The following is a 13,940-nucleotide window of genomic DNA, read 5'->3' on the forward strand; positions in this document are numbered from 1 at the left end:
GTGGGCAGACAGTCCATGCTGGCATCTGAGGGGAACCATGAGTGCGGAGTCCACGTGAGCCGAGTGTGCAGGTGCAGACTTCTGTTTGCTCTTGAGCATCAGGCTAGACTAGCCTGCAAGCTGGAGGCCTGCACAGCAGGTCAGAGAGATGGAATTCAGGCAGGGATTTAGCACAGATGGGCCATGACAGTCATCAACAAATGTGCCTGTGCTTGTGATTCTAGAGAGAGGGTGAGTGTGTACTTTTACTAGTGAACAGCAATTCTTACCAGCTGGAGAGGCGAAAGGGACTTGGGTGTCTGCAATTATCTTTTAAGCAAGCCCTGGCAGTGTTACGCACAGGTGCTGTTGAAGGCAGCACCTTGTCTGTGCCAGTCTGCGTAGCCAGCCGTGCTGCAGGGTGAGGGAAGTGCAACGGTATGTGTGTGTGTGTCTGTCTCTCTCAATTTGGGACACACAGACCCACTAGTGGCTGAACTTAGAAGCAAACAGGAAAGCAGCAGCTGCGTCTACCAGTCTGGGACAGAGACCCCCAGGTCCCTTGTCTGGGCTCCAGCAACCAGGCAAGAGGAACTGCGAGGCCCTAGAGCTGCTGAAGGCAGCAGCCTTTTATAACATCTCCTAACAGGTACCACTTCCAAGAGAAAGTACGGATTAGTAAAAAGCTTCATTCAGTGCTGCTGCACTGAATTACCAAGTTCACTTTTATTGCTACAACCAAAACAACCAGCAGACATTCCAGCCAAAAGTTTTGCTCAGTGCTAAAAGCTTCAAAACTCTTCTTAAGCCAATTCATTATCCTAAAAATGTCTCTAATTGTCTTAAATATAGTAACTTGAATACGTCAGTTATGAAGAGGTATGTGTAGAACAGCAGGATATGAGTCATTTGACCAAAACGTAAGTGCTTCATCCAATTAGCACTGTTTCCATTCAATTATGAATTACAATTCCCAGAAAGCCCATTTAGCCTGCAAGTATCCATTTTATTTTTCCGAGGACTGTTCTTTAAAATAACGCATACTCTTCACCAGTGTAAACACTATTATTTTATGAAAATTCTCCATTTTAAAGAGCATTTTGACCTTTATAAAAATAAGTAAGATAATTCACTCATGAATGCTTACGTTTCACATTGCCCAAAAGTACAAATATTTTTCTAGGTTACAGATCATAACCTTCTTACCTTTAAAGTTGAGTATGTATATGGATAATGGTAAGCAAAGTAGCAGACATCATCTTTATGTTGGAAAGTTACCGTGAATGTAATTGTGTAATAAGATTTTCCTTTCTGACCTCCAGCAGCAATTGAACTTCTTGAAAAGTGATTCCTAAGAGTAAAATAAAGGTAATAAACAGATCAGATTTTTTATTTTTTTTTAATTAGTGATTATTCCTGAATACACATTTTAAGAGCCAGGAAGACTTTTAGTGATTGTATTTTTCTTCTCTGTACATACAGGTTCAAAACAGTGGTTACCACCCTTTGTAAGGATACTTTATTATAGCAGTGATACACATTCATTCATACTGACCAAGGAGGGTAATGCATGGATATGCTATACCATCTCATCCTGTGTTCCAGGATTGCTGTACAATGATTTCTCCACAGAATGTAGAAGCCTGTGATCTGTATTACTAGAAGTCACTATTAAGATTTCAAGTAAACATGCACATATACGTTCCCTTAAAAGCTTCTCTAAACACTAAGCAATATCTGACAGAAGTGTCAAAAGATGATCAGCTTAAATATTAGCATGATGCTAACAAAATAAGATCCTACGTATTTTGATCACTTCTGTTGTTCTAAATAGTAATTCAGGAATAAAACTCTGCTCTCAACAGAACTACTAAAATAGAATTATCAAACTCAGAAGCAAACATTTCTCCTTAAAAATTGTACCTCACGCTAATCTTCAGTGTTTGCTGCATGTTTGATTGGGGTACTTACTTATAGTAACAAATATCTGTCCCAACACGAGTCCAACATGGTCGAGAATTTAATGCTTCTTGAACAGAATACATGAGGGGCTGCATACCTTGAAGAAAAATTACATTTCACTTTAATACATAACATTAAGCATCAAGATCTTGGTAGTAACAGGCCACATCAACACTCCGAGTTTCCAAACTACCTATACTCATTTACTCACTATCATAGAGTATATTCATGAATGACTGGGTATTGTACACTCCTTCAATTAGCTGACAAAATATTCTTCCCCCCTTCTTCCCTCATAACATCCTAATTTTCAGAAAATAATAAATTAAAGGAAGAAAAAACAAATCAGACCCACGGCAGACAAAAATGAAATGTTTAAATGAAAGCTGTGGTTAGCATGAATAGTAATCTACAAGAAGCCTTGGGTCCCACTCCATCCAACTCACCATTACCAAAAAACTCCAAAGAGAATATAAAAAGTTGCTACTAGCCATTCACCTAGATAGCTGGAAAGTAATTGATATTTCAGGACAATTATATATTTTTTAAACAGTAACTTTAAAGTTTGTATTTTTTTGAGAATATATTTAATGTGAATAATTAATATGAAGTTAGAGCAGGAAATAATACGTATTAATTGAACATTATTTAGAAATTAGATAGCCAAATCCATTTACTGCTTCTGTGTACTTGAACAAAACCAAAAGTAACTATGAAGTAAGTATATGCAACATATGGATGAAGATCTAAGGTAAGTGATGAAGATTAGTAAATAATTTAAAAGCATCTTATTACTGGCCAAACTAACTGGTATTCTGGGTTTTATCGATGTGAATTGCACAATTATGACAAGAATACGGTGTTACTCTGTCCCAAGAAGAGTGAGGTTGGCATGGGGAGAGGGGAGCTTCTCTTCCTCCTTCTTAAGGACATGTACCAGAAAAAACAGCCAAAAAAAACCAAAAAAAACAAAATTAAAAAAAAAAAAAAATAATTCACAAACCAAATGGTTTTAAGCTGAATGACACACACACACACACCAGACAAAGTGGAAGACAGGCATATTCACTAAGACAGTACTTTTGCATGAGGTACAAGCAGCAAGCACTACTCGCTGGAGACTGCAAGGGTCACATACGATGCCCAGCATTTCAAAGGAGACTTACTTTCCCTTCTCAAATAATGTGCCTCTCTTCCAATCAATAAGACAATACAGTTTGAGAATGTCTCCGCTTACTTTCACATCTGAAAATACACCTCTATTCAGAAACGGATTAATGATGACAGCTGTCATTTTTCCTGTGCCTGTGTGGATCAACAGGCTTTCGTATTTACCCCCCTCTCCACCACCACCCAATGAATGGTCTTAGGACAAACTATAGCGGCAGCTGCAGTAATTTTCTTCTGCTTTTGCTCCCTTACAACAAAATTTCATTTTAAAAACTGACAGCCATTGTTTTAAGATACTTTTTTTCTTTTCAACTGAAAGTTGTCAAAACATTTTCTAGTAATGCTATTAAAAAAGAATCTGATCTGACAACATGAATATACTGCTGATCTCAGGGCAGAGGAAACAGCTGAGCTGTCTAATACAGGTATTTTTCTGCATATTTCTTGTCAAAAGTATGGGAAATGTATCTTACCATAATTAAACTGACTGTTCGACTTTTCACAGTTGATGATGTTAAACCGGTAACCAATGCCAGTTTTCATTCCACTGACTTCAAAGTAAAACCACTGATGATAATGATTGCTATTTATATCCGAGTTCAGAATTAGATCATACTCGTTTCTAAAGATTAACAAAACCAAATAAATCTTTTTTTAAGAAGCAGAAATAAAAGGCCTTATGTGTGGAAAAAAAAGAGTTGAAATATCTTACTTTCTGATCTGAATAACTTTGCGCAGGTTTCCGGATTCAAATTTGGAATTAAACTTCAAAACATCTGCTTCATCTGGTACTAAACAACTGTGAGCAGAAAAAAAAAAAAAAAGAGACCAAAATGAACAAACTTAAATAAAAAAAACTCATTAAGTTTATTTTAGCCCTAACTAGGTAATTCAGAAAATATTTTGAACCTCTCTCTAAATACAGCGTGGATAGGAGAAACACTATTACATTAGATTAAACATTCATTGAAGTCCATCATAATAAATGCTTTAAATATTACAAATCATATCACAGAGGAAGTAGAACAGGCTTAGCGTATTCACTGAATATTGTTTTCAGAAGGGTAAAAACTTACCTCAAATCATCAAGGTCATAAACAACTCTGTCTATAATGTCATTTTGATGAATCAGTCTTTCAATATCTTGAGATATTTTTGTCCTACAATAAAAAGCAGAGCTCTCATTTAAATTGTTGAATACTGTTTCCAATTACAGAAGAGGAATTGCCACATACAACAATGAAAACAACGAAAGTTGATAAGAAGATAGTGATTTTCAGAGAGATCTCAGCATCACCCCCACTTATGTGCACAAACTGCAAGTGTTCTTAAGTTTAAACACCTGCATTCACAGCTGACTGAGTCCACTATTTGTATGTGAGGGAACTGAGTTTTCATGCATACAATCCACTGGGGTTTATCTTATGCAAAAAAATGCACCATTTCATACTTTATAGTAGAAGCACAAATTACTCAAACATTACTTATGTTAATGCTTTAATCCAGGACAGCACTTTATAACATTAGTAACTTAAATGAGTCCTACCATAACTAAAATTAAAGTTTTAGAGAGTAGGTTGTACAATGAGTGTATTAGTGCACTAGCTTTTCACCTCTGGAGATCTAGGTTCACTTATCGACTAGGTAACAAGTAAGAGTGAATTTGGTGATGTCAGCCAAATGTCAGGTGTATGTTTATCCAGAGCATAAAACCATTGCACAACTGGCAGTATCTAGGTCCTGGTTTGGAAAAGTAAGAATGTGTTGCAGTTCAAGAATGAAATATAGTGGCAGAGCTGTGTGGAAAAGCTTGCACAGCACCTGCAATAAGAAGAAAAGGAGGCAGATTAACAATGAATAATACAAGAACAGAGCAGTAAAGTACATTCAGGCTGGAAATTCCCCATTTAATTAAAATAAACATTGTTAACAAATGATAAAAAGAAGGTAAGTGTACAACTCCAGTACCTCTTATTAAATTAAAACTGGAAAACAAGTCACAAGTCTAATGTACTGACAAAATTGTAGAGGCTGACTCACCACAATCTATCTGATCAGGTTCAGCTCAGGGCAAAACTAAAAATTTTTGATCTTGCACTTGATCTTACCGAACTCCTGAGATCTCAGTGTGCCTCAGCTCTTAAGGGTCATAATACTTCCTATCATCCCAGGAGTTTTGCCAAGACAAAATCCAATAATATTAGGCATTCAAAACCCATAGTAATAATCAATATAGGCAAAAGAAAAGAAGAAATGGCATTCAAGATGCACATGAAAAAGAAAAGCAGTAGCTGACATTTTCAGGTTCCAAAAATCAAGATGAAAGAGAAGCTATTTAAGATAACTAAATGAAAAATATAAAAAAACCCGCTGGTTTGATGTGGAGCTCTCTGTTTACAGATTAGTCCTCCGTGGATCCTGATTTAACTGGTAATCACTTCTAAGTGTGAGATGATTATCAAAAATTAAAGTGTACAGCAAAAAACAACCTAAAATTTCAGGAATGGAAAAAAGTAGGAATTTAACCCCAAACTTATAATTTTCTTTCCTAAAAGGTAGAATAATATAAAACACTTCAGTTATTCTTGATTACATTTTTCTAAACAATAATAATTGGGTGAGACATTTCGTGAAAATTACATGTTACTGAAGGTAAATGAAAAGGCAAAGGCACTCCAAGGCACGAGTTCAAAAACTGCAACTCTTAGTATACTGCAACACTGAAAAAAAAAAATCCCACATCACATCTGTCTAACAAAAGTAAAAAGAAAATCCACAAATACCCCACCTCAGCCCTCCTCAACATTTTCTTAAATTACAAGGATGTATTAATGCAACCATTTGTTTTCTAAAGAAGACTTGGCTGACAAAAAGTAACTAACTGCTTACATTAAAGAGAACATAAATCCCACCGAATGCCAAAGTTCAGACACAGCTTTGTAGAAGACTGAAAAGCTTCTGCATGTCTCCTACAAAATTAATTTTCACCACCTCCCTATAAACTATAAACTCCTAAAAAGATTAAGCCTTTTATAAACAGGTTCCATTCTCAGAAATTTGTCATATTGCAGTAATGCGACTGAGTCATTTGTAGAAAACTGAATTATTGAAACAGCATACCTTAAAAAGGTGATGCAGGATTTTTTATTCAAGTTTAGCAATACTATCTGATATTACATTTTTGTTTCACACAAGACCTAAAAAAGTTACTTTCAACATAGAAGACACAACAATCAGAGATTTTCAAGTTAAAATAAAATATACTCTAGAATTACCTTCATGGTTTAGAAATCAGTTTTGTGTATAAACACTCATGTGGATTTGCAGTTAAAAGTCAGAATTAATATAGTGCTTTATATCTACGAAGAACAAGCATCAAAATGTCAAATTCTATCTGGCTTTGCTGAGTTTTACTCAGGAAGATTCAGAATTATTAAGTACTACAAAACCATCACTACAATTTGCAAGATTTTCTTAAAATGCAGTTCTGAGGTGATTTCTAACTCAAGGCTATCTCTCGTCTATATCAGAATCTTTCTAAAAAATAAGCTTATAGGGAAGATTCTTCTCTGTCAACACTGAATGGTGCTTCTAGTAATGGTACATTTATTGTATCATTAGTGTTTCATCACTTGGTCATTTCAATAGAAAAATCGCTTTTTACACACACATGTGAAACAGCTGAAGAATTTTAATTAGACAACCTAAAGACACTTCATCTCTTAATCACTTTAATACCTAAATGTAAATATGAAGAATCTCATAAAAATTGGTTAAATTTATAAAGCTGAAAGCATTCAATCTAATAATTAAGCGACAAGCTCTCATACCTACTCTTACATGTTCTGCAAACACGTTAATGTTTTTTTTAGAACTTACTATGCATACGAGCCAGCTCTTCATACTATCCCTGCAAATTATTCTTAAAAGTCACATCACCTTCCATCATCTTCTATTACCTCTTAGAGAAGGCAGAAGTGAGTGTGTTGATGCATTGTTTTTTGTGGTTTATTTTTTATTCTGTATTTATTGCATGTCATTCTGTCGGACCTAACACAAACTGCATCTTCATCCTTTGTTACCTCTAAAATCTGTTATACCGCAAACACTAAAAACAGACATTTAAGTGTATTTATTTCTTAATCTTTCCCACTACATTTTCGTGAAAGATACCTTTGTTAGCAAAGGGAAGAGCTGAAATATCTTTAAACTATTAACTGTCTTATCTTTGTTAAGACTTGAAGGGACCATTCAGGTAGATTGGTTGGTTTGTTTGCTGTGTTTTTTTGTGGGTTGTTTTGTTCTCTTAAAAACTGCAGAATTTCGGTGGGCAGTGAGAAGGTAGAAAGGGCAACTATAAATTAAACCTTGATTGAAACTGAATTACAGAATTAACAATTACAGAATCAGACTGTGCTCTTGTTTATGGCTCTGCACTGACCAATGCCTACTCACCTACCTTCAAACTGCTTTTCATTGAAATTAAGTTTAGATGCCAAAGTAAACATTATATATGTGCCTGTTAATCTCACCCTAGAGATTATTTCTCAAAAGAATGAAAACAACAACAAAAAATGAGTGTGGTAACTTACCTCTGCACCCCATATAGCCTCTCCAGAATAGGCTCCTTAAATGGGGGTGGAATATGGCCAAAATAATCTGGATAGGCCACTTCTGAATATTCAGGAATAGACTTTGTGGTTTTTACCATTTCAATATAAAGATCACAGTCATGAACTGGTGACACATCAGAAACTTCAAGCATAACTTGTTCCCCTGATGAACTAGATCTGGAATCCTCCTCCTCTGAATCCACACCAGTACAACAGAGTTTTCCCAGGTGGACAGATGATCCTTCAAAGAGGCTACTTCCACAGGGTGAAACATGTTCACAAGGTTTACTACAAGCAAGTGTGGTAAGGCCAGTTTTGCTTTCCTTTGTTATTATACATGCTGTACCGTCATACTGATCATTTTTTGCACTGTTCTGCAAACTCATTCTGTCTAAGCCTTTCACAATTTCTTGGCTTAGACACTGGCAGGATGGAGATAGGTTTCTTTGATCATTTTGCTGATGTAAACTACTGTCTTTGATACTTTCTTTCTTTGGTAGTTCCAGAAAAGCTGGCCTTCTATTGTATTCCTCTGTCAATAAAGGATTGCTCTCCTTCAAAGCAACTCCTTTTGTTGACTGTTTTGCTTCAGCACAGTGCTCCTCTCCTGCTGTAGGGACAACAATAGGTCCACTCAGATTTGCATCAGGTACAAAAGGCTTTGGTTCCTTGGAAACTAAGTCACATTCCTTGAAAAATAAAAGAGGAAAATAATAAAACTATTTAACAAAACCAAAAAAAAAAAAACAAAAACAAACAACCCCGCAAAAAACCTCCACCAAAACAACACACACCATTCCTAAAGTTTCATTTATATCAAAAACCTTTCATTGTTTCTGAGATATTTTGCAACAGTCCAAATAAGTGTAATTTAAAAGATGACAGTTATGCTTTAAACTTACAGAAACATAGCAATGAAGATTCAGCTTTTAGAAGAAGATACTGTCAAAGTGATAAACATGTAGTTCATCAGTATCAAATTATCATCTCAATGCGATTCCTTAGATATTTTAACCAACTACTTTAAAGAGGTGCACAGCATTTATGGAAATACCTAATACAATGAATCTTTGTCAAAAATCCTGTTCTTTCTTACTTTTTGCTGTATGTCATAATTAGACATCAGAGAAGTTTTCCTTTTAATCTGCCCACAGTCCCCTTCTCATTCAGATTAAAGAAACCCGTAACATTTAACTAACTATTTAACACTCTCACATTCAGACTCTTGATTTTTGGCTAGTAGAACTATCCACACATAAAAAAAAAAAAAAAAATAAAAATTAAAGTGTATTCCAGAGACAACCCATCATGATGAAAAATGCCCTAGGAAACATATACTTTATACTTCACCTGAAAGTTTTCTGAAAGTTCTGGAAAGAATTGTTCATACATTTTCAGTTCTTCTAAGGGTCTTCCCAATTCCTGTCTAGGTTTCAGTTTATTAATATCAGTCTCAATATCATCATTCTGAAAGAGCACCAGAACAAATTAATCTTGCATCCAGAATTAATAACCTTCTAAAATAATTATATTTCCCTTTTACTCCTGTCATGGCCGTGCTTTAAAAGGTGAATATCGCTCTTTTAAAACTAGCTGAACTGCACTTTTTAAGTAGCTCAGTTTTATTAGTCTGCCAAAGCCTCCATTTCAACAGAACTATTACAAACATCTCCATTTTCTTGCTGTCATCCAAATGTATTATGCACGGACATCAGACTACATGAGATATGTGCATAATACAAATATTGCAACGTCAAATGTGAAGATTTCATCTGATTGCAGTGATGAAGGAGTAAGTGCTTCCTGTAGAAGATACTCCCTTCATAAGGGCTCATGACAGCCTTGAATATAATTTGTCATCCCAGTCCACGGACAGACAATTCAATTAACTTCTGAATGTATGCAACATAAAAATACAGAATAAGGCAGTTCTGACTAAATGTCCTTTGATGTCCTGACTGGAAGCAATGATTTTCCAAAGTGATACAACAGTGCAAGTTCTGGACTCTACCTCTACAGTTGGATGAACTTCAATGTTACCTTGCTAGAACACTGACCTAGTCAATCCCAGTCCAGAATGATGGAAAAAGTTAGAGCAGCTCCTACATACTGAGCAGCTGAAGTGGGAAGAGCAGGCTGAGAGAAATACAAGTTGTAAAGAGAATACTGCTAAGAGTTTGCAGTTCTGTTCTACTGTACTCCAGTCATACTAAGTGTGAAGCAAACAGGTTTTGATTAAAATCTTCAAACAATCTGAACAATAAATGCTATGTTCAAGAAACACACACCTCAAATTTCAGGAACTTTTTTAATTTTAGAAGCTGCCCTGAAAATCTTCTCAAAGTCATTTTAACACTGAAAACATATGGCTATATGCATGATTCAAGCAATGTAAAAAAAAAAACAAACAAACAACCAAAACCAAATCACCAGAATCCTGTTATGCCCTGGTTAATTTTTTGTCATACCAACCTTGAAATGTCGGTCCTTGTCATCATCATTTTCAGTTTCAATTTCTGATTCTGTTTCTGCATCATCGTTATCATCACTTTCATCTACTACATCATCCACTGTGACAGAAAAAGTTTTAAGGCAGATTATACACTTAATCTAATACGTATGTTAAAAAAAGTTTCTATGTTCTAGGTTTATTCTCTTTTTTACTTACCACTTGAAAAAAACCAATGTGAAAACCAATGAGTAAATATTAATTATGTTACCAGATTTAAAAAAAAAAAACAAACGCTTGTTTGATAATACTGCAGACTCAATTTAGTACATTTCCATACAGTTTTCAGTCAAAACAAAGATCTCTGGTTTCAACAAGCAAAACAAAAATCAAAGAACACCCAAAAGAACCTCCAGCAAGTCAGGAGATGGCCATTAAAAATACTTCACAATGTGGATGTGCCAAGAATATCTCAGTATGGCTTGAGGACAGCATGAAATGAGATGGCTCTCATGTCTTTTCCCAAAGTAAGTAATAATAACCACATCCAAAAATAATTGATGTCTTAGCAACTTTTAATCATACCAGCCAGTAGTGACTCAGTACCAGGGGACAGTGGGACAAAGCACCCTCTTCACCTTTTTTGTCTTGCTTAAAGGGGGCCTAGTAAGGAAAATACCCAAGGAGAGTAGTCACTGCAACTGCTTAGTATGACATGTTGGGAACCAAATTTTACCCCCAAAACATACAGCAAGATGTTATTTTTCTAGACGTGGAACTATTTGAACACTAATGACTAATATCTACTTGAGTTAGAGACTAAGTACATTGAAGGATCTAGGACTTCCTCTTTCTTTAACAAAGAAAAACAAGAAGCAAACTATCTGTTTACATTACTGATGAGAATTGAACTAACTCCCTCACATGTGAAATTGGGCATTAACTGGTTGTTCTGGCAGATACTCTGCTTACTAGTGGCAGATTTTATCTTTTTCTAGAAACCCCATGCTGGGGTTTTTTGTTATGTTTTCTGAGAGTGTTTTCCATGCAGGAAATTTGTTGGTTGACAACCAGCCTTTTACTGACGGTAAAGGCTCACTGGGATGTTTACAAATTCTACTGATTTTCTAGTGTATTCAGAATGGTTACACATATTGCTTTTACAATGCTGATTATACAACATTATAGTTTTAAGAAACTCAGAGCAGTACCCACCCCAACATACTACCTGTCTTCTGGTACAGAAGTTTTCCTTGAAAAGAAAATCCTACGTATCCTACTTCCTTAGGTTTTTCACTTTTTTGATAGATAACAATCTTACTGAAAAACCCCAAACTATCAGTAGTCTACTTCAAAAGACATATTATGGAATATGAAAAAATACTGTATTAAGCAGAGGCTTAATTTCTGTGAGTTTTGGAACACACTTCTAAATCTATTTTTAACTTTGGAGGCAAAACAAACTCTGAATTCCTGCAATTTGAGTCTGACCCATATGAGCTGGGTCAGACTCAGTCAGAAAGCTGTCTTTTTCAGACTTACCACATTTGTTTCAGGAGACATTTTGAATAAGAAAATATCAAAAAAGTCTGACTTTGACTCTTTATTTTAGAGTAACTTTCTGACAGCAACTTCATCAGTTGCTTACCCAGGTACCAAGCTGTTTCACCATATCTGAAAACGCATTAAACATTAATTATCCAAAAATAATGAAAGGTGCTCACATATGGATGAATCTATTTCATACAAAGCAGCATACAAATGCTTTGCAGACAAGTGTTGCCTAAGAGTATGCAACAATCCAAGAAAGCTCTACTTTTTTCATCATACAAATGAATGAATAACCACAATAAATTAAAAAACAGTGCTTCAAAAAGTATGTTAATCAAAACTCACTACATCCAATTTATCAGATTAACAGAAAGAAATCAAGGAATATATATGCCTAAAAATTGGAATGTACACTACATTACATATCACATGGAAGAATGTATATGATATGCGAGTTAAAAAGAGAGCCCATTTAAGTTTGTAGGCTAGTATGTACAGCGTACACTTCAGAGTTTGATGAAAATCACATTTTAGTTTCTTTTTTTTTTTGTCTCTCAGAAACACAACCACATACGTGTGGATAAAATATTCATCAGTTAAAACTTAACATTAGAAATTGGTGCTCCACACTAACAGCCACAGACTCTTTGCTATCTGAGAAGAGTCTCAGAGTCCAAGCTTTAGTGCAGAGCACCAATAACTACAATTGATTTCACTTTACACAAAGGAATGTCAAACATACTCAAAGACAAAATATTACAAAATTACCATACCATCAGGAGGCAAATTGTACAGCTGAGCCACAGGACCACTGGCAGGAATAACTGGGAGTTGGAAATGGAAAGCACTTTTAATAGTTGGTAATGGAAGACGATTTTTAGGAAAACATTTTCTCATTATTAGGCTGGATGTGTTCACAAGGGGATCAAGAGTTCTTACTGCAAGGCACTCCTATTAACAGGAAAATAATGAAGAAAAGAGAAAATAGTCTCCCAAACTAATAGTCAAACTTCATTTGTTTTACAGATTTCTAGAACTCACTTATTCTTTTAAAATAAATTTTACTAATGTCTTCATTGAAGGCCAGAAGAATTTCAACCACCTCAAATTAATTTTTAAAATCTTAAACTTTGAAATTAAAAGACATTTTTAAAAATTGAGATTGACAGCCCCTCCCAGAGATAGTTACAGACAAATAATAGCAAATATTAATTTAATTCTCTACTATTTCATTCCACTTTAGTCAAGTACAGAAAATAATCTTTAACTGCATTATCAGGTATCACATGAATATCATAGAACTATGACACATTTGAGGTAAGGATCTGTTTCTTAAATCAAGGAGGCAAAACCAACACCACAAAAATCCAACCGACATAAACTTACTTGTGAGGTGTTATAAAGAATTTTCATCCCGTTGGCATCAATGAATGCTTTTCTTCCCAATTTGATGTTTGTAACACTTTTAATGCACTGTAAAACACCTTTACGTATCAGCATATATCTGTGTCGACTATCATGACGGTGCCAATCAACATAAATCGTTAAAAGCACCTGCACGTATCCTCTGTCTACTGCTCTCCTGGCATTTGTTTCTTTACAAAAATAAAAAAAAAAGTTAGGAAATAAAATTAAAAATTGCTTAATGACTTCAATATTACTTTCGAATCAATATTAAAGTTATTCTTTTTACCGAAGTAACTGAATTGTTTCATTTAAAGTAGTATTTTAGTCATGCTTAGCAGTTTTACATCAACCTAACCAGAAATTACTGAACAAATGAGGCCAGGAGTCTACACTATATTCTTCAGAATAACATATTTTCTCAGGATATCTATCCACACACACTGTGTAGATACAACATTTGAAACAAATGTCTTAACACTTATAATTCATACAGTTTTGCAGCAACTATTACTGATATTTGATGTGAGTATTTGATATGATATTTCAACCTGCAATACCAGGTAACGGTATGACAACTGGTTCTACATACCAGAGATTAGTGGTTTCATGAAAAGATTTACTTATAAAGTGCAGGAAGTTGCAATGTCAAAACCCCTCAGGACTGAGTAAGACCTCAAAATAAAAGTGCAAGACTTCCTGTTTGAAAGACACAATTTTTCAACATTTATTTTCTCTCCCTAATGTTAAAAATTTAACTGCCAATTCACAAAACAGAATACTGACAATAATCAGGAAGTCTTTCTTTCCCT

At 35.0% G+C, this 13,940-nt stretch overlaps 1 protein-coding gene across 1 annotated transcript in view; it reads right to left on the minus strand.

The window, feature by feature from the left end:
• The window catches only part of AGTPBP1 (ATP/GTP binding protein 1), a 45,681-nt gene that overhangs the window by 19,277 nt on the left and 12,464 nt on the right, over positions 1-13,940 (minus strand). The window contains exons 9-18 of the mRNA XM_010014201.1: positions 13,111-13,319; positions 12,498-12,675; positions 10,197-10,294; positions 9,075-9,191; positions 7,704-8,413; positions 4,188-4,271; positions 3,824-3,910; positions 3,585-3,733; positions 1,951-2,038; positions 1,186-1,330 (exon numbers count right to left, since the gene is read on the minus strand). Of these exons, the coding sequence (XP_010012503.1) occupies positions 1,186-1,330; positions 1,951-2,038; positions 3,585-3,733; positions 3,824-3,910; positions 4,188-4,271; positions 7,704-8,413; positions 9,075-9,191; positions 10,197-10,294; positions 12,498-12,675; positions 13,111-13,319 (1,865 nt within the window). The remainder of the gene's footprint in view (positions 1-1,185; positions 1,331-1,950; positions 2,039-3,584; positions 3,734-3,823; positions 3,911-4,187; positions 4,272-7,703; positions 8,414-9,074; positions 9,192-10,196; positions 10,295-12,497; positions 12,676-13,110; positions 13,320-13,940) is intronic.

This window comes from Nestor notabilis, unplaced genomic scaffold, assembly GCF_000696875.1.
Source record: "Nestor notabilis isolate BGI_N333 unplaced genomic scaffold, ASM69687v1 scaffold1930, whole genome shotgun sequence".
NCBI classification, from domain to species: domain Eukaryota; kingdom Metazoa; phylum Chordata; class Aves; order Psittaciformes; family Psittacidae; genus Nestor; species Nestor notabilis.